Here is a 20,853-nt window from a genome sequence, read left to right as displayed (position 1 = left end):
GCATGTTTCATACAGGCACTTGGTAATAGAAGTAAAAAAAGTTATATTTAAAAAAGGAGACACCATGACTTACAGAACTAAGAACTTGTCTAGTAGCATTCCAGAGAAATCTGTGGGATTCTACAGTGAATGGACTTTGTGCACACAATGATGCATTGTACAGGCTGAAGAAAAATTAATTCCAAAGCTGTTATATTGATGAGGGAGAAAGCAGAATAATCTCTGTTATTTCTGCTCTACTTCCCAGTCTCATCGGTATGCCATAATACATGGTTCCTGGACTGACATACACAAAAGTGCTCTGTCCAACTTTATACAAACCAACAAAGAATGGATTCAAGAAATAGGCACCAATATTCAGAGGAAATATCTGTCCTCCATGAGTGTGCCCAGACAAGACCAGATTTATATCTGGCCGAGCTTGGAGAGCCCATTTTGCAGCAAGTGGCTGATGGGCAAGAAGGACTATAGCATGATCAGTGTCACAGTCTCCTAAAGCCTTTTTTAAATTCATGCCATGCCCAGAATAATGCAACACATTAGCCTCAATATCATCCACCCCTGCCAGACAAAACCAATCAGTATCTCTACCCTTGGGGGACATGATCTTTGCGTTCTCATTGTGGAGCGGGCGAATGTTGAGTGACTTCAGCAGTTCAAACCAACGGTTGACATCAGAGGTATAGTACTCATGGTTCCCTGTGACAAAATAAGTCCCCAGTCGGGAGTCAAGCTCGCCAAGAGGTTCCACAGCAGGCCCAAGGTATTTCACATCAGAATCAGTCAGATCACCAACAATCACTGTGATATCTGGTTTTAAAGCTTTAACTATGTCTACAATCATTTTGAGTTTGGTCTTCCCAACAGTGGGCCCTAGATGAATATCAGAAAGCAATACCACCTTCAGGTTAACCATAGACAATGGCAGTTTGTGAACAGGAATGGTCACTGACTTCACTGCAGGAGGTTGGGAAGCATTGAGGAGCCCAAGAATAGTCAATGCAACTGTCACAATAACTGCTAGAGCTGGCTTCATTGCCAGTTTGCCATTCTTACTGATTTGTCTCATTTTTGCATCTCTTTGAGCCAAGAGTTTATAACCTTGCTCCAGAGAACCTAGGGTGAAGAGGAAGAAAATAAGGATGATATAGCCTCCAAGACAGGTGTAAGCAGCTAAAGAAAAGAAATAAGGCTCCTCTGCTACAAGAAACAGCAATGTAAAAAAGCTTGAGTGTGCCAAAATCAGGAACATGAACACAGCTATTTTCCACAAGATGAAACAGAATGAGTTGGCAGTTAGTGATCTGTAGAATACAGTCACTGTGCTTCTCCATATGTGAAGGGATCCTATGAGCATCAGAGCATTAGCAAATAATACCGTCTGCAATTTGAGCAGCCACCTCAATCTTTTCACTTCAATCCTTTCAGTCAGATATGTCCGTGATACTATCATGGAGAAGAAGACTATTCCAGCAACGGCTGCAACTTTTGCTTCAAGTGGTAACTGCTTGAAGATCATCTCTATTCTTGAATGGTTCCAGATTCTTCCTTGCTGTTCTACAAGAGTTTCCAGTCAACGATAATGTAGTTCTGGAGGGATTTCTTGGTCAATTTGGCCTGAAACCAGGAACTACCATCAGCTTTGGATAATAAAGTACATTCCCCTCCCAAGTGTGAAAACTAGACAAAAGCAACCAATGATACACAGCACTTTTGATACTACATTATAGGATAAAAAGAGTCAATGTATCAAAAATATTTTCAGATCCTGCTGAATAAAAGCATATGCAGCAGCACCCCAACAGTTCCAAAAGTATAAGAGTCCAATTCTAAAACATTTCCCCACAAAACCTTCTTACTTCCCCAACATGTAGGCATTTGGTGTATATACAACTAGGATCCACAAGAATTTGAATAACTCTTGGGGAGAATATCATACAATTTAAGACTTCTCTGAAACAATTCAATTACAGCTACCATTTCTGTAGCTCAGCGGCAGAGCACATGTTTTGCATACAGAAGGTTCAATCCCAAGCATCTCCAGGTCGGGCTAGGAAAGGATGCTTCATGAAATCTTGAAAAGTCGCTGCCAGTCAGTGCTGACAATACTGGGCTAGATGGACCAAGGGTCTGACTCAGTATGAGGCACTTCTTATGCTTCTAACAGTTTATATGGTCCCTGAACGCTGTTTACTCAGCATTCAAGAAAGTCCTGTTTCATGGCTCTGCCACTGCAAACTGGTATAATGTGATGACTACAAGCTTGAAATCTCCAATTCAAATCTCAGCTATGAACTCATGGGGTAGCTTTATGCAAGTTACTAACTCTCTCTAAGCCTAACCCCCCACTATCCACCAAGTCCGTATTCAGGATTGTTATTAGTGAGATAACATTTGCGAGGTGATTTGAGAACTGCAAAGTGTATATAAATGGTAATTTACTCCCATCATGCGCAAGCAAAGTAAAAGGATGATGCAGCCCAGAATTCTGAGACCTAAGAGACTTGAGTAACAGAAAGATGGTGCCTCCTGCTGCTAACTGGAACTATACATGCAGTCCATGGCATTGCCTACACTGTCCCATAAGCAGCAAAACTGAATTTCAGATTACTGAAATTCTAGGCAATGCTTGTCACAGGCAAGGCTTCTCACATTGTTTTGATAGTCCCGGTTAACAGTGGTTAACATCACAATTAGGTGAGGAGAGAAAGGGAAGGGGTGATTGCTCCAAAGGGCAGGGCAGTTCCAGTTCTCGAAGACTGTACATGCTCCTCTTTCGTTCAACAGGAATAGCGGTGCCAGCAGTCACAAGGTGACAATCCCATTAGCACAGCCTTGGAAAACTGAAAATTACCGGATCAAGAACACAATAAACCTATCTTCCATTTTATTCATCCTGGCCAGTATAACCTTGCTAAAAGCTTTAATCATTAGCGTTTTCTTAGTTGCTCTCACTCATTCCATAATATGACTGTTAAACCCACAAGCTATGTGCAGGCAATGCAAAGGACAGAGAATGTCTGAAATCCACAAATTCAGATATTTAACAGTTGTATTCACTGTAATCCCATTCTTCCAAAAAGGATGGTTTTGTTATTATTTCTAATGTGTAGTGTTTGGGGCTGCTTTAAGTTGTTTCTTATTTAGTGTTGTGCCCAAACATGAGATTTTAATGGAACTTTAGAATCAGCCAAAATTATACTTTCCGTAGTAGCAAAGCTCATAACATCATTCACTCCTATTAATAAAGCTGCAATACTGTTTGCTCCACTCCTGTTAATAAAGCTATTTGAACAAGTCTGTGGCCATATAATAAACTTAGATTGATAATAAAGCTATTGTAGAATGGTGCATTCCATCATTATTCTCTGTGAAGAAATACCATTTATATAACTTGTTCTATAAATACTTTGTGCAGCCTCTGAGAGGCTATAATGTATTTGTGTAGGTCTGAGGCCTGGCATTGTTACTATGTTGAAGCCCTGTTTTGGTAGTAGCTTATTGGTGACGTTCTGAAGAAGGAGAAAGAGAAGACTGCTTGTGATATTTTTAGATGGGGCCTGGTTCAGGTAAATTCAATTTTGATTGGCTGGGTATTCTAGCTAGGTGGAAAAGAGCACTTGGGAAATGATAATTCACAGTTAGGAATTCAGGGGGTCAGTTTTTAGTTTGGGATAGGATTTGATGGTTGGTGGATGGTATTATAGAAGGACTAGGAGGCAGCTGAGGAGAAAGTGAATAGCTAAGGCCTGGATATTAAGCTATACCTTCTCTGTGGGATAACCATACATGGATAGTGAGAATCAGGTGTAGGGAGTAGCAGGTGGCTGTGTTATGCCAGGAGGTTGCCCTAAGATCTTGCCAGAAGACGGTTACGCTAGCAGGCATTAAAACCCAGTCAAATATTCCAAGCAACCAGAAATACAACCAAAGGAGATTTGATGTCAGAGGAAGATTGTACCCAAGAGCTGGACCTGGTTGTGAGTGTATTTGGCTGGAGTGGAGGTTTAGGGAATTTGGCCTAAAGTAAAACGTTAAGGGTGCAATCCTATGCATGTTCAGACAGAGAAAAGGCCTACAGCAAGGGGAATGGTTGGCTGGGGAATGCTGGGAGTTGTAGGCCTTTTCTCTGTCTAAACATGCATAGGACTGTACCCTAAGAGGCTTGTATTAGCAACTGGGTCTTTTGAATATGTAAGTGTCAGCAAGCATCCTTTGAAAAACCCAATGTAAATATTAGTATTCCCTTATGTAGAAAATATCCCTTTAATAAACCAATTTAATAGTTCATCTTGTCTCAAGTGGTAGTGCCCATCTCATGCCTAAGCCTGAAACAAAAGCAACCGATGGCACACAGCACTTTTGATACTACATTATAGGACGTAGTATCATCCTATAATGTAGGATGCCACCTCCACAAGCTAGCAGGAGGTTTAAAAGTATTCTAAGATAATTGGTGGCAGTGGAAAAGGGTCAGCTTGTGGAACTCTATAGTGGCAGAGAGTTCCTTAGGCCCTGAAATAGAAGCATTTGCTAAAAAATAAGAAACCCCATAGGTGAGAATGCCCAGTGAAAGAGCAGTTTCCCTACAGGTGGTAGCAGTGTTGGAGAGGGGGGAAAAAACCATACTCTCCTCCTAGGAAATACTGTTGGAGCTGCCCAAGAAAAAATGATGCTGGAAACTTCTGGCTGCGTGTATTACCTGTTGGAGATCATAGTATTTTATGTCACAAACAGTTAACAGTAAATGCTACTTGCAATAAAAACAAAACAAAAACCAACACCACCTGCTTCTGTGTGTTATGCTAATCAGTGACTGGGAGAAAACAGAAGGAGGTGAGCATCCAAAGTAGGAGACAAATCTTTTGCTAAACACAGGAGACAATCTTTGGCTAAAAAAAAAAAAAAAAATCTGCAGCCTTTTTCTTTACCCCCTGAAGAAGGCCTAAAATAAGAAAAAAGGCCAAAAAGCATTGGGCTTCTTATAATAAATTCTATCTTGCATCCTGAGAACCCGTTTCTCTCCTTGATAATCAATGACTGCAACATTTAATAGCCTCTAGCAACATAATTACACAATACTGAATAAAAGAGATGTAATCTCTGTGCAAATAAGCATCTGCATAGGTGACAGCTTTCCACCTCTTTTATCTCTAATAATACAGATGTATTATTTAATAATTCCCATGTATAATTTAGATACCTTGCACCAAAGAATCTGGCACGACCACATAACTGCAGAGGAATCCAAAAATATAACAATGGGGGGGGGGGAGTGGGAGCTGCAGATTTTAACAAACAATAACATTGCATATATAATCACAGGATTGTAAATGCTCAGTTCTAAAAAGAGAAGAACTGAACATCTACATGTGATGATTTAGGTTGAACATGTTTTTTTTTCAAAATCTCCTAATTTGCTTCGAATAAAGTCAACTTCTATTATTTATTATAATGTATATGGCATTAATATTGTGCAGAGGGCTCCAGAGTCTTTATTATAGTTGTCCTCATTCCAGTGCCCATTTTACAGATGAAGAAATGCAAATATAAAGAGTAGCTTCTCCAACAACCATAGTGCCAATATAGGAAGGTGACAGTGGGTTTGGAACTATGGTGGCTGGTTTATTACTACCATTCTGCTAGTCACTTATATTAGCACAACTGATAGAGGCCCCAGTGTGGTTTGCTTTTTGCAGCATTCCTGCAAAAACATGAGATTTCCTAGGAGAAACAGCCACTTTAAGTGCCCTAGAAGACTGCAACTGAAGGGTCCCAGGACTTCTTTCCCAGACTACAAGCTAACAATGACTGTCTAGCATCACTCTTTCACACACTGGAACCAAAAACAGGAGGAATTTCTACTGTCACTAGGTTCTTCAATCAGTCACCTTTTTCTCAAACCCACTGGCTAGCCTTTTCCTACAGTTTAAGAACGGGAAGTAAACTAGCTTATACAGACAGAGCACTTCAGAAATTAAGCTACAGAAACAGGGCGGGTAATAGGTCATTCATACAATGCTATCATTCTGTTTAGCCGCACATGACCCTCTCTCACATGATCACAACCTCCAATAAAGATTGTTGGACTAAACTGTTTTCAGGACACGCACAAAAGCAAAGGCAAAAGATGCACGCAGCCTACATCTCCGTAGCTTTTGCTTTTCTCTATAGTCTTCCTCAAATCAATGCTCCACGCAAAATATTCTGCAGCCCTTGCCGCATAGCAACAAATCCAACCTGTTAAGCCTCCGTTTCCTCCCATTTCCCACATCCTACTCAGCCCTCGTCTTATATGCGCCCCACTTTCACTTTAGGGCAGTGCACTAAATTCAGCTATCCTGCATCCATTACACAGCAGGCCGTCGCCCTCCACTCCACTGGGGGACCCTGTGCGGAAATTCAGGCAGCGCACGAAAATAAGCTGCTTCTCTACCAGGAATAACCAAAGCCACGATCATAGGGGGAGGGCGGGGGGACTAAATATACTTACAGGCGTTCCAAATCCTGCATATAGCAGTTGCAGCAAAAGAACAGCAAACATGTTACAGAACAGATGGCTGTACAACAAGGAAAAAGGAAAGATCCGCTCTCTCGCGTCGAGACCCAGCCCAGTCCTCGAAACGCATGACTTCGAAGTCAGCTGACTGCGGGAGAGCTTCCGCCCTAGGTTTTTGTTTGTTTGTTTATACAATCTTATAAAGCCCAGAAAAGGTAGTGAACTAAGCGGGATGGGCAGATAAGAGGAAATAACAAAGCCAATACAGAGCTCAAGCTTCTAGACGGGCAGAGAGGAGTCTTGGAGGTTGTTCCTTTCCTCCTGTTCGGCTAAGCGGGTTGCACATGCATGCATCTGGGGACAAAGGAGCAAGTTTTCTCCATACAATGACCAAGCGGGAGGGAATTTAAAAAAAATTATCGGATAGTATAAAGGCAACTCAGTAAGCAAAAGTGATATAAAACCATATGAGTAGTAAGGTTGCCCCCTTTAAATGTCTGATAAAGTTCTCTTCCTTTAGGAAGCTGCATGAGAGGCTGAAATCCCGGAAGTGCACCACGACACCTCAGTAAGGGGCGGGGCGGGGGAATTGCAGGCTAACTGTTGCAGGCACTGAGGGGATTTCTACACCAGCCTAAAATCCTGCATTTAAAACGGGACTTTCCACTTCTGTTTTAAATGCAGGTTCACAACTGATCCCTTTTACATGTGCTTCCATTGCTGTAGATGGCCATTCCCATAGCGTTATGTTTTCACGAAGAGAAATTACACTTGCTCCAGGTTCAGCGATACTTGCTCCTGGGTTCCTGCCCCTTTCCCTCCCCTTGCACATTACTGGTGGATGGAGACTGACACGCGGACAGGCCCCCCCATCTCCCCCGGCCCTGCCTCCCTCTTCCATGCTTTTGGCCAGTCCTTACCTCTCAGCCCCTCTGTTGCTCCTCTGCTCTGCCGCTGCCGCCCCCCACCCCCGTGCCGCTCTGCTGCTCTGCCATTCTGCCTTGAACAGGCAGGCTGAAAATGGTGAGGAGCCAAAATGGCGCAGGTGCGGGAAGGCTGAACGCCCATCAGACCTTTGTCACCACCTTCAACATCATGACCAGGCCCCCAACAACCACACTCATTCACGCTAGGCGAAAAATACACGGGGAGGACATGGCGCTCCATTTGCGCATATCTGGAAAAATATCCAATTTTTTCCGATTGAGGAAAACACAGGATTGGGTGGGAGGAAATGGTGGAATAATGACTGGACAACGACGACGTCATGTAATGGACCCGCGCAATTCAGTGAGTGAGCAACCATGAATGCACAATAAACTTGAGGTGTAGAGATCCCCCGAGTCTCTGTTAGAGAGAATAGGTGATTCTCCCAACAATATCTTTATATGAGAATTAGGTAAAAACACATTGAGATCTGACTTCCCAAAGAACTTGGAAAAAGTCATATGTAATGCCTACTTCACAGGAAGGTCAACTGAGTTTCCAAAATCACATACATCCAAATACTTCTGAGCACTTTTGGAACCTAGATGTGGTTCTCAGGTAACAATGATGTCACCAACCAGAAGTACAACAGAAAGTGAACACACATGTTCTGGGAGGATATACAGCTCAAAGAAGTGTAACTTCATATACTGGGGACATAGGTATACCATTCATGTTTTATCCTAACAGTAACTGTGGTGTTCACACTGATCCTGTTAATGATACATGTGATATAGCACTACTAAGAAGGAGAATGAGTGCAATGAGAGCTGCAGAACAAACAGAGGCTTATAAGATCAACACTGCTATTCTACTAGACCCATGAGGGCCATGAACAGAAGCAAGAAGGTTTCTAAAGGGGGGTATCTCAGGGGTGGAGACCATTACCTCCTGTAATCCCACAAGATAGGCTGTGGGATGAGCTGATCAAATACAAACATATGTCTGAGTTACTAAACAAAGCCCTTTTTGTTGCAATTGTTAAAACTATTGATTATCAGAAACAGTAGGCTATCTCCTGTAAATCATAGTAATCTACCAGTAGATCCCAATCTACTTTCTGCCCACACCTAATGTGAATAAATATCCCTATGTAGTCTGGATGCAGATACTGAAAGAGTAAAATGTACACTTTTATTACACTGTGGTAACTAGTGTCTGTTTTTTAAGGAACAGAAAATCCATCTTTCTACTGCAGCAAGTAATACAGAGATAGATATCAGCAGTTTCTGTGTTCCAACATTAACTACTATGTATCAACTGGGGCTACTCTCCAGAAAAGAGAGAAATAAGTATTCATTTAATATCCTTATCTCAAAAAACAACATTATTTTATGCCATAAAAGGGATTCCAGACAACAAGACAAAGATATCTGCCTAATATTACATCTCACTGATTAAAAAGCCCTATGCAGATGTTCAGCTGCAATATGAGTAGGGCTAAACTTGGTAGTGGACATGGTCATGACTGTAAACCAACATCCCTGGAAGCCTGGCTGCTATTTCAGTCTTCACACAATCACTGTGAACATGGGAATGGGGCTCTGCAACTGTCTTTGGCTGAATGCACGTACAGAGCTCTAGTGATCAGAAAAACAAAAAAGGCAGGGTATCTAGTCCCAGAAGATCTGTAAGCACAAGCACAACGGATAGCTCACAATATATTATTGGAGGAGAAATAAATTCTTCTCAATGGCTAAATGCCCAGATGCTGTGAGGATTGTACCACAGCCAGGGGATGAAACTGTGGGAGGTAAAGGGCCCATATTTACCCCACTGAAATTCCAGTGCCCTGTACACACAACCAGCAGGCAACAAAACAACAATTATATACTTTTTGATTAAGTGATGACCGCACTGGGTATGGGGCGCCAAAAAGGTTAAAATTACGTTACGCACAAAATTATTAAGACCCATTTCATGCTCCAAAGCCACTACAGACGATTTCTTTTATTGAAGTCAACGGGCGTGGGGAGTTGCCAAGGTCCATGCGCTGCCCACCCCTGACCTAAGCTCAACGTGAATGGGAAACAAGAAAGCCTGGCTGATGAAATGATCAAACCTCTTCATCAAAGAGAGAAGGGACTTTGAACCTAAGATTTCTGAATCCATGGCACCAACAGGTCCATTAGGAAATGCCTCAGCGAGAAGACACAAAGAAGGCTCCTGGGCGCCTCTCTGCCCGCCCCGCGCCCTCGGCTCGGGCCGTGGCGCCCCGGCGCCTGGCGGTGCCGTGCCGGGCCTCTTAGACTGCAGCTCTGGCGGAGCATTCCAGTCGCTCGGGGCGTCCGGCAAGGGAGACGGCAGGAGGCGGTCAGAGGAGGGGAGAGAGCAGAGGCGGCGGCAGAAAGAGCGCCTTGTCCGTTCTCTCTTCCCCGGCGCCGCTTGCCAGTCGTCGCGGCTGGCGCCTTCCACGGATCTCGGCTGAATGACAGCCTCGCTGTGTTCGCCAGTCTTTCCCAGCGCTCTTGCGCGAGGGTCGCCGCCTGCGCGCTTCCGAGCAGAAAGTCTTAGCCGGAGGCCGTGTGGGTCTGGGGACAGGCCGTCGGCACACGGGCAGAGGCAGCCTCGGCCGTTGCTGCGCTCGAGCGGTGGCCTGGCGGTGGGGGGGCAAAGGCGGGAGTCGAAAAAAGGCTCCCCGAGCAGGAGCCGCGAGCCTGCGCTAAGGGGCGAAAAGCCTACAGCACCCGGTATTCCCAGGCGGTCTCTATCCAAGTACTAACCAGGCCCGACCCTGCTTAGCTTCCGAGATCAGACGAGATCGGGCGCGCTCAGGGTGGTGTGGCCGTAGGCGGCAAACTTGTGCGCTGTGCCTCCCTTCAACCCGAAGCAGCCAGTCGGGCCCCTACGCAAGCCCGCTCCGCCTGCGTCTCCCCCATCACCGCCTTCCTCTCACGACCCCTTCCCGCTCGCCGCCGCCACAGTCCCCGCAGCGCCCGTCGGCGCAGGCCCGCCCCCTCCTGGGGAAGCCCGGCTCCCCCGGCTCCCGGACACCCGCCCCCCCGCGCCGCCCATTCGCTCCCAAGCGCCGCCACGCGCCATGGGGCAGCTTTCCAGTCGCTCGGAGAGTCTGTCAAGGGAGACGGCAGGAGCCAGTCAGTCCTGAAAATGTCTGGACAGAAGGCAGGAAGAGGGGAACAATCCCAGTGCACGATGGAAAACTAAGGCACGGAGCTTCCTTGCATGGAGCATGCGCTAACGCAGCTGCAGAGCCCCTACCCCACACCAAGGGAGTACAAGGGGAGACCAGGAGCCCGGCTTTTCTGGGAAATCCTTTTTAATAATGGGGGTAAGGGAGAAAGGTCGCTGGGCCAAAGGAGGCGCCTGCCCCAGCCACGTCATTTCCTTTGCGCTGTTCTTCTGCCTTTTGAGACCTTATAACAATACCTTTTGGTGCTGTGTTGTGCACGTTGCAGTTTCTGAGAAGACTGTGAATACTTGGCAATATTCATTCATGCTTTGAATAACCTTGGTGTTTTTTCTCTTCAGCAAAAATTATTTCGAAATGAGGTTAACAAAATAAAGGCAAGGCAATTAGAATGTACAGCATAATAAATCAAAATCACTGAAGAAAAAGGAATTCACTAATTATAAAGGCTGTGTTTTTTATGGAACTGCTCATGGAACTTTCTCACATCAGAAAGAACTACATCAGAACTGTGTGCTTGCTCTCATCTTCACCAGGGTGTTCATTGTAAGTGTTTGCTTTTAGTGGCCAGGGACAAGTAGAAATGTGACTTTTTTGTGTGTGTTAATTTTGCACTTCTTTAACTGTTTCATTTTTAACATAATGTCTAGAGATGGCGGAGAATTCTGCCACGGACTCCAGTGAGTCTGAGGCAGAACGGAACACGTACCTCCGCCTCCCCACAGAATCCTCTTTGGCTGGATCCTTCGGCTCCGGATTGCCAGACATACGGCCGCCATGCCGTATCGCTGGCTGAAGCAAATGGTGTCCAGGACGCCATTTGCGGCCATAAAGGTCTTAGTTTAAGGTAAATGCAGCTGTAAATGGCTGCATTTAGGTTAAACTAAGACCTTTACAGCTGCAAATGGCATCCTGGACGTCATTTGCATCCCTGCTTTTCATTCACGTGATAGGCTACACAAATATTTGCATAGCCTGTCACGTAAAACAGGGATGCAAATGGCACCCCAAATTATGCTTTGGACTACCCCATATCACATATCTCCATGAATGGGAGACTTTCCTCTTGAAGATAAACAATAATTTCCTTCAGTCACTGGTTATTTTTCCCAACACCCTTTAATAAATGATGATCTCAGGTAACAATTACAAATAAGGAACTGGAAGTATGAGCCCACCAATAAGGTTTAGGTCATCTCAGTTCATTCGTCCAGATCTCCAGGAGAGTGTCCTCTACGAAATGTAATTGAACCGTGTCCAGCCTAAAGCTTTCTTTGGACACTGTCAAGCATGTCCCCCCATGCAAATATATATTTTTTAAAAACGAGGTGGGTGTATGATCCAAAATTACGCTTTGGGCACTCTGATTCATACACCCACACTTCCAGGAGACTGTTCCTTAAGCAATGACATTGTACTATGTCCAGCTAAAAGCTTCCTTTAGGTGCAAGGGACTATTAAGTGGGTGACCCATGCCAATTATAGTCAACTATGCAGAAAAGAATAAGGAATTGGGTGTATTCACCCTAAATTAAGCTTTTGGCGATCCCAAATCATACTCCTACATATCCAGGAGTGTCCCCTACCAGATGTCATTGAATTGTGTCCAGCTGAAAGCTTTTTTTAGGAGCAGGGTATTATCAAAATGGCACCCCCTTGCCAATAATAACAAATATATGTAGAAAAGATACACAACTGGGTAGCTGCACAAAGCTTAATGATGACAATATAATAAATATAATATCAAATAAATAATATCTATATTGATTATAGTGTCTTGTTTTTTCAATTTTGTAAGCCACCTTGGGTGTATATATGCACAGAACGCTGAGATATAAATTATGAATAAATTACTATCAATATACCAATATCAACCTCATAATAACATATTAATGAACAATTCCATAAAAATGTAAAAACAATTTCAAAAATAATCACTGAATCAACAAACACAATATAAACATTTCCAGTGGTATCAATAAGCCTAAAAACAACAATTCAGTGAGTGGTAACACTGCTAATAATCTAGTTAAAGAACAAAATACAAAATATCCTTACAGATTGAGATATCAGAACAAAAGTTAGTGTCACTTTCTGAGAGCTTGTTTTTACTGATGTCTAAGTCACTCTAGGAGCCTTTTCAGAGGCTGCCGACTATCCTATGCAGGGTGGCTGGAGGATGGAGAGGTTCCTCTCTGCCATGCTCCAGCCACTCTGCATTTGGCCAGATGGGTGATTTAGCCCATCTAGCCACAGCTTCAGGGAGGGGAAGGGAAGGAGTCTGGAAAACTGATAGGAAGGAGCTTCGGCAGTATCCTCCCTTCCCCGCCCCCGGGACCACCCCCTTTTCCCCATCTCCACACTCCGTTTTCAAGTGCGGAGACATGGCTGATGAAAAGAGAACCACACCAGCTACAAGAGGGAGGGGGAGGGGGCAGGGAGTGTGGTTTCTGGGCTCCAAGGTCAGAGCCCTGGTTCTGACCTCAGTTCCCAGAAACCAAACAATCCTTTGTCCCCCTCAGATCCTGACTAGCGGGCATAGGATTGCTCTCTCCATTAATTACATCAATCAGTCAATCAAATAAAATCCATAGTAGCACATTACCTATCACTTATCATCCTGTATCAGATTATTAGAGGCCTGTTTATGGAATACTGATACCCTAATGAGGTGATCTGGGGTATGTCAGGGCAGCAACATTCCCCATGCTCCAGCACTAAACCAAAAAGGATGTGTTTGTGCAGTAGTAGCTGTTTTTGACTGCACTGCCCACACTGATCTTGCCATATGGACTAACAGGGACAGGGAGCAACACAGTCCATATGTGTCACTTAAAAAAACTGTCTCTGGAAGCCCTTCTATGTTACACTGTCCTCAACCACATCCCTTTGCATGTATACTCCAAACATACTATGAGAAAACCACACAGCTGAGTCTTCAAATAGTCCAGTGAACTGGAACCTCGGGGTGCTTCCAGATGAGGCTTTTATTGTGCAACTGCCCTGCCTCATTCATGGCACTTTATGGGGGAGTCCTGATGACAACAGCTTCCACTGTAGCCTTCCTGCGTTTTTCCACCGCTTCCTCCATCTTTTGTCTTCCCACAAAAAAAAATCAGTTGAGTAAAAGACAGACTAGCTGCACAATGTCTTTTGATTGGTAGCGCTAGGAGCCCTCCATCTGGACGTACGCTCAGATCACATATGCACTTACCTTTGAACCCAGTTGGGTTATGATAATTACCAAGAGTGCCCTTGGGTCAGCAGCCCTGTGTACTTCCCTTCTACCTGAATATTTATATCTTTTGCTTTCACAGTGGTCAGAAAATAGCAGTATGAAGGAAATTTACCACAAACCCTTAACGTTTTTGGTATTTCATGATAGGGTACACCCTAAGGACTTTATCTTCTAAGATTTATACTAAAAGTCTAAAGGCACAATCCTACAGCCACTAGACAGTGTCTAGGCAGCCATAGGATTTTCCGGTTTCTAGGAACCTTGCTCCCTGCCCTCTCCCCCACCACCTTGTAGGCAGCATGGGTTGTCCCCAGCTCCGCGCTGGGGAGCATGGAGCAGGCAAAAAGGCGGCATTCCCAGGGAGGGGACCGCAGAAGCATCATTACGATGTTTCCTATGCACCATACACACACACACCACTCCAACGTGCCCCAGCTACACAGCCAAAACCAGCTGCCCAAATGCAGGGCGGCCAGAGCATGGAGGAGAAGATCCCCTCCGTGCTCTGCCCACCCTCCATTGGATAGTCAGCTGCCTTCGAGTTTGGAGGCGGCCGACTGTCCCCATAGGATTGTGCCCTAAGATGATTAGTTACCCTTAGAATACTTTAATTATACTCACAGTCATGGTGGTTAGAGGGTGTTGAACATTTGTATTTTCTTCATTATTTTTATGTATACTTGAATGGAGATCCTACAGATTCTAAGTTTAATAGTAGTAGTGAAGGCAGGGCCATGGCCAGTCTTCCTTGCTAGATGGTGCTGCTGTATTTCCAGGTAGGCCTTCAAACAAATGAATGTACAAATCAGTGAACTCATCTCCATAACCAATAGAAACGTCTATAATTTCATCACCGACCCTGTATCTGTGCATTTTAGTATGTATGAATCACTAGTTATTTTCAAGTTCAGTAACTTTTAACTACTTATAATGATGACCTCCTTTTACAAACATGTCACTCATAAAAACAAGAGATTTATTGATGGGTTTATGCAAGTTATATGAAAACTGAGCATAAAGAAATATGAATTACAGACACCTTGAGTTGGATCCAGATTTAGGCACATGAAACTGGGCTGGGGGAAGGATACTTCCCCACCCAGTTCTTCCCACAGCAGCCCCTCCAACTCCCTGAAAATGCTACATAAAGGGTGAGTGGACCCTGCTGAACGAGAAGAGCTGTGGTGTGGGGGGAGGAGATATCACTGAAAATTCAGCATAGATACCTTCCATGAGTCGAGCTCTTCCACCCACAGAAGGCCGATCCTGGATCCAACCCTAAGACTGGTATATTTTTGTTTCATAGGAATGGTATGTGGATGATAGACTGCCACCATAAATGATTATTTTCACCCTTGAGTGAACTTGTGGCAAGGGTATCCATCTTTTAGCCCCTCATGCATTGTGAACTAGCTACAGCTGACTGGTGGACCATTAATCATAAAATCATAGAATATTAGGGTTGGAAGGGGCCTATAAGACTATTGAATCCAACCCCCTGCTCATTGCAGGAATCCAAGTCAAAGCATCCCTAACAGATGGCTGTCGAGCCTCATCTTGAATGCCTCCAGTGTGGGAGAGCCCACCATCTCCCTAGGTAATTGGTTCCATTGTCGTATTGCTCTAACAGTCAGAAAGTTTCTCCTGATGTTCAGCTGGAATCTGGCTTTCTGTAACTTGAGCCCATTATTCCATGTCCTGCACTCTGGGATGATCGAGAAGAGATCCTGGCCTTCCTCTCTGCGACAACCTTTCAAGTACTTGAACAGTGCTATCATATCCCCCCTCAATCTTCTCTTCTTAAGGCTAAACATGCCCAGTTCTTTCAGTCTCTCTTCCTAGGGCTTTGTTTCCAGTCCCTGACCATCTTCGTTCCCCTCCTCTGAACCCTTTCCAGTTTGTCTGCATCGTTCTTAAAGTGCGGTGCCCAGAACTGGACACAGTACTGCAGATGAGGCCTAACCAGTGCTGAGTAGAGGGGAACTAGTACTTCCCGGGATTTGGAAGCGATGCTTCTATGAATGCAGCCCAAAATAGCATTTGCCTTTTTGCAGCCACATCACATTGTTGGCTCATATTCAACTTGTGATCTACAACAATTCCAAGATCCTTCTTGCTTGTAGTATTGTTGAGCCAAGTATCTCCCATCTTGTAACTGTGTATTTAGTTTCTTTTTCCTAGGTGCAGAACTTGACGTTTGTCCCTATTAAATTTTATTCTGTTGTTTTCAGCCCAACGCTCCAACCTATCGAGATCACTTTGAATTTTGCTTCTGTCTTCCAGGATATTAGCTATCCCGCCCAATTTTATGTCATCTGCAAATTGATCAGCATTCCCCCCACCTCCTCATCCAAGTCATTCATAAAAATGTTGAAGAGCACTGGGCCCAGGACCGAGCCCTGCGGTGCCCCGCTCGTTACCTCTCCCCAGTTTGAGAAGATCCCATTGATAAGCACTCTTTGAGTCCGATTCTGTAGCCAACTGTGGATCCACCGGATCGTTGTTTCATCTAGCCCACTTTTAGCTAGTTTGCTAATCAGGATATCACTCGGCTTTTGCTTCCTTTAGAACCAAGAATTCAAGTATGACATGGTCGCTTTCCCCCAGAGTTCCTGTAACTGCTACTTTACCCACTAAGTCATCTCTGTTGGTTAGGATCAAATCAAAGATAGCCAATCCTCTGGTTCCTTCCTCTACTTTCTGTAGGAGGAAGTTACCCGCAACACAAGTCAGGAATTTCCTGGAGGGGCCATGTTTTGCAGAATTTGTCTCCCAACAAATATCGGGGAAATTGAAGTCTCCCATTACTACATTATGCTTCCTTGAAACATTGGCTATTTGCTTTTCAAAAGTTTCAGCCTCATCTTCTCTTTGATTGGGTGGCCGGTAGTAGACTCCGACCACCATGTTCCTTTTATTCTTTGCTCCATTTATTTTAACCCAAATGGTCTTGATGAGGCTACCAAGCTCATCCTCCTGTATTTCTGTGCAGAGACATGTATTCTTAACGTATAGTGAAACCCCACCTCCTGTTCTTTTTGAACAAGTTAAATCCTTCAATTGCTGTATTCCAGTCATGAGAGTCATCCCACCAAGTCTCAGTTGCACCTATCAAGTCATAATTTCCCTCCTGTAGTAAGAGTTCAAGTTCATTCTGTTTGTTTCCCATACTCTGGGCATTAGTATATAGACATCGAAGACCATGTGCTTCATGTTCGGGCTTTCTTCCTACATGTTTTTGAAGACTATTATTGGTTGCTATTAGAGCTGTTCTCTCCATTGCGGTGCATGAGCCTTCGTCCATTAGTACCTCCAACTTTACATCTCTCTTCCCCGTAGGATTCAGTTTAAAGCCCTCCTGATAAAGTTCTTCATGTTGTGGCCAAACACATTCTTCCCAGCCCTTGTGAGGTGCAACCTGTCCCTTGCCAACAGTCCATCTTCCAGGAAGTATATCCCATGGCCCCAGAATCCAAACCTCTCTCATCGACACCACCTTTGTAGCCAGTCATTCACCCAGAGTATTTTTCTTTCCCTTTCTATCCCTCTTCTAACTCCTGGAAGGATGGGTGAGAAAATTATCTGGGCCCCAAAGTTCTTGAGCTTCCTTCCCAAAGCTTCAAAGTCTGCCGTGATTTTTTCGTTAAAAGGGTTTGGCAGGCTGGGGCTAGACGGCTGAAGAAACAAACTGTTGGCTTCTGCCAGCTGACTGCAGCTCGTGGCAATAAATCACTGGCTGATAACAGGGCTGTAAACCCGTCAAAGGCTGGGAAGTGAAAAAGCAGCTTGTAGCAAGGGATGTTTTACCCAGGCAGCAAGTCCAAAGCATCAAGACAAAGAGAAGTCCGTTATCTGGTCTGGGGTCCAAAACACATGAGGAAACATGGAGGCTGAGGACCGGTGTGTAACGTGACGTCATTTCTGCAGCGTAGCCCCAGCCTGCCAACCCCTTTTAATGGCCACGACTTGAGGCAGCTGTATCTAATCAGTCCTCCTGCCTCTAAGAGCCTCTCTGTCTTAAATGGACAGAGGCTCACCTACGCTGCTCCCAGACATGCAGCTGCCTTAGTTCTGCAGGGGTCAGTGGCATTTCACCCTCTGAATCCTCTGGGGAGATGGCAACTGGGCCTTGAAACACCATAGGGGTGTATATCCCAGCAGAAGCTAATTCGAAGCTGAAATGCTGCGCAGTTGTGACGGAGTGAAAGGTGAAAGCAGTGTCATGTACATGGGGCCCAGGAATACCTAGGGGACTGTACAGTGACCCCTGATGCCTCCTCACAGGCTCCAAACAAGATTCACCTGAGGGAAGGAAGCTTAAAAATGGTGCTGCCTTTTGCCTTGCCAGCCATGATCTTGTGCTTCCCTTACATCACCCTCTCCCTGGAGCACAATGAGAGGAAGACCCAGAAGCCTCTCTGGCATCTTTGTATTTTGCACCCTCCACTTGGAAGCCTGGAGTGGCAAGATGGCAAATGTCAAATCTCTCAAGAGATAGTTTCCTTGAAGTCTCTGAACCTCCAAAACGCTGTATTTTAACATATTAATATAAAGGGAGAGATACATTCTCCTGATTCAGTTGATTATAATCAGTTGATTATACTGTATGAAATAATCCCACTCTCAGCAATAAAGATTTTAAAAAACAATATAATCTGGCCTCTTCCCATAAGTTAAATTCCCAGTTTATAACTCTTATAACTGATGTGAGTAAAACCAGGGGATGGGGGGATCTTTCTATATGTATCCCATAGTGTTAGGATTTGCAGGGATATAACTTTCCTCTTTTAACTATTGTATCTGCTTGTTATTAGAAATGCTAAGGTTCTCAACAGGATTGTAACCAATTCTTATTTTACAGGGAACCATAATTTGGCTTCCTTATGACGAAACCAGAGAACAAGCCAATTTGGGTTGCAATCCTATGGGTGTCTAGATCAGTGGTCTCCATGGGGTGAGCAAGATAGTCCACTGGGGTGCACGAGCTGCCTGATAATTGAGCAGCAACTTGCTGCCCCAACAAGCTGCTATTATGTGCAATGATGGTGGCAGCAAAGGCAGCAGGATGGGATGGGAGACAAGAGGGAAACTCCATGGCATTTCTCTCTCGGCCCCAGTCCTATCCTTCCTCTGTTGCGGCCACTGAGAGCAACTGTGCCAGTCTCTGCCAGGCATGGCAGAGGAAAGCACAGTTGCTTGCTCGGCCGTTGCACCGGAGCGGCTGCCATCCTGCCGAAGGAGAGCAAATTTGCTCCAAATTTGCTGACTTTTTCTGTGATGACAAGTGGCTATTTATAGTATGCTACCTAGCAGATATTTTTGAAAAAATAAACACACTTCGGGCGCAATCCTATTAGGATAGGCAGCCGCCTCCGAACTCAGAGGCTCAGAACTCCGAACTCCTAACCATTGCAGGGCAGGAGCAGCGCGGAGGGGATCATCCCCTCCGCGCTTCAGCTGCCCTGCACTTGCAGCTAGATTTCAGCTGTCTAGCCATGGGAAGGTGGAGTGGGGGGGCAGACACCGGCTGACGCATAGGAAGCGTCAGAACGGCACTTCCACCCTCCTCTCTCCGGCACACCCCGTTTTTGCCACTCCACACTCCTCTTCCGAGTGCAGCGCATGGGGCCATTCCACACTGCCTACGAGGCAGTGTGGGAGGGGGTAGAGGTTGGTTCCCAAGTACCAATCTATCCTATGGCCGTCTAGCTGCTGAGTAGCGGCCATAGGATTGCGCCCTTACTCTGTCCCTTCAAGGTAAAGGTGACGTTTTAACAATGAGTGAGAAAGTAACTGCTTTTCAAAAGAAACTTTTGCTATGGAGAGAGCATTTTGAAAATGGATGTTTGGAAATGTTTCCATTGGTATGTGATTTTGTTGCCGAAAACGATGTAAGTGTGTCATCTATAAAAACTCTCACATCAGCACACTTAAAAACCATGGAAATGGAATTTTCTAACCAGTTTAAAAATCTTCCAAAGAGTTTCAGTGGGTTTTGAACCCATTTGTTAAAAATATAAAAATGCAACAACTTCTGATTAGTTTGCAAGAACAACTGATTGACATCAGGGAAGATGGAAGTTTACTAGCTGAATTTCAACAACAACCTTTGCATAATTGGTGGATGGGAATGAAAAACGAGTATCATGATTTAGTAAGTGCAGCCAACAATGCACTTCTTCCATTTGGATCTACGTATCTTTGTGAGGTGTCTTTTTCAGCTGTGACAGCCATTAAAACCAAGTATCAAAATAAACTGAACTTAGAATCAGACCTTTGAATTGCTCTATCACAAAGTATTAACCAAGATTTTCAAAAATAATGAAGCATCTTCAAGCACATTGCTCTCACTAAAAAACATTATTAAAAAATTGAGTGAGTGCAAAAAGGTTTTTGATACCGTTAATAAATAAAATAAATTATTTTACAAATATTATTTCAGCCAGTGTGGTATAGTAGTGAGAGTGTTGGACTGGGAGCCAGGAGATCTGGGTTCTAGTCCCCACTCAGCCATGGAAGCTCACTGGGTGACTTTGGGCCCATCACAGACTCTCAGCCCAACCCACCTCACAGGGTTGTTGTGAGGATAAAATGGAGAGGAGGAGGATAATGTAAGCCGCCTTGGGTTCCTTGCAAGAGGAAAAAGGCGGGATATAAATGCAATAAATAAATAAATAAATAAATCTCATCCTTTAAAAATTTCCAATTTTGTGTATATATTATAATGTACATAATATATTAGTACAGTAGTACATGAATATCATTTATAAATAAATATACGTACAGTATATTGGAGGTGCATGCTCAAAATTTTTTACTAACAGGGGTGCATGATCAAAAAAGTTTGGAGACCACCAGTCTAGATCATAGGATGGAGCATTTCATAAACTGAGCAGCCCCATAACGCACCTTCAGACTGGGGACTGTCAAACCACCATTAGCACAGTGCTTTTATAATGTATTACAGCTTCCTCAAGCTTT

At 44.4% G+C, this 20,853-nt stretch overlaps 1 protein-coding gene and 1 pseudogene across 2 annotated transcripts in view; both read right to left on the bottom strand.

The window, feature by feature from the left end:
* Positions 1–6,598, bottom strand: part of LOC146344713 (beta-galactosidase-like) — a 59,842-nt gene extending 53,244 nt beyond the window's left edge. Inside the window, exons 1-2 of one of the 2 annotated variants that reach the window (XM_084858028.1) lie at positions 6,494–6,598; positions 1,379–1,617 (exon numbers count right to left, since the gene is read on the bottom strand). In XM_084858028.1, coding sequence (XP_084714154.1) covers positions 1,379–1,519 — 141 coding nt within the window. In that variant the 5' untranslated portion in view covers positions 1,520–1,617; positions 6,494–6,598. The remainder of the gene's footprint in view (positions 1–1,378; positions 1,618–6,493) is intronic. The other variant, XM_084858029.1, reaches the window with a different exon arrangement.
* Positions 6,599–10,161: 3,563 nt separating this feature from the next.
* LOC146344712 (5S ribosomal RNA) lies at positions 10,162–10,279 on the bottom strand (annotated as a pseudogene).
* Between the last annotated feature and the right edge of the window lie 10,574 nt (positions 10,280–20,853).

This window comes from Heloderma suspectum, chromosome 5 (genome assembly GCF_057233095.1).
Source record: "Heloderma suspectum isolate Gila_16-S chromosome 5, 16-S_ref, whole genome shotgun sequence".
In the NCBI taxonomy this organism is placed as follows: domain Eukaryota; kingdom Metazoa; phylum Chordata; class Lepidosauria; order Squamata; family Helodermatidae; genus Heloderma; species Heloderma suspectum.
This window is presented reverse-complemented; position numbering and strand designations above follow the sequence as displayed.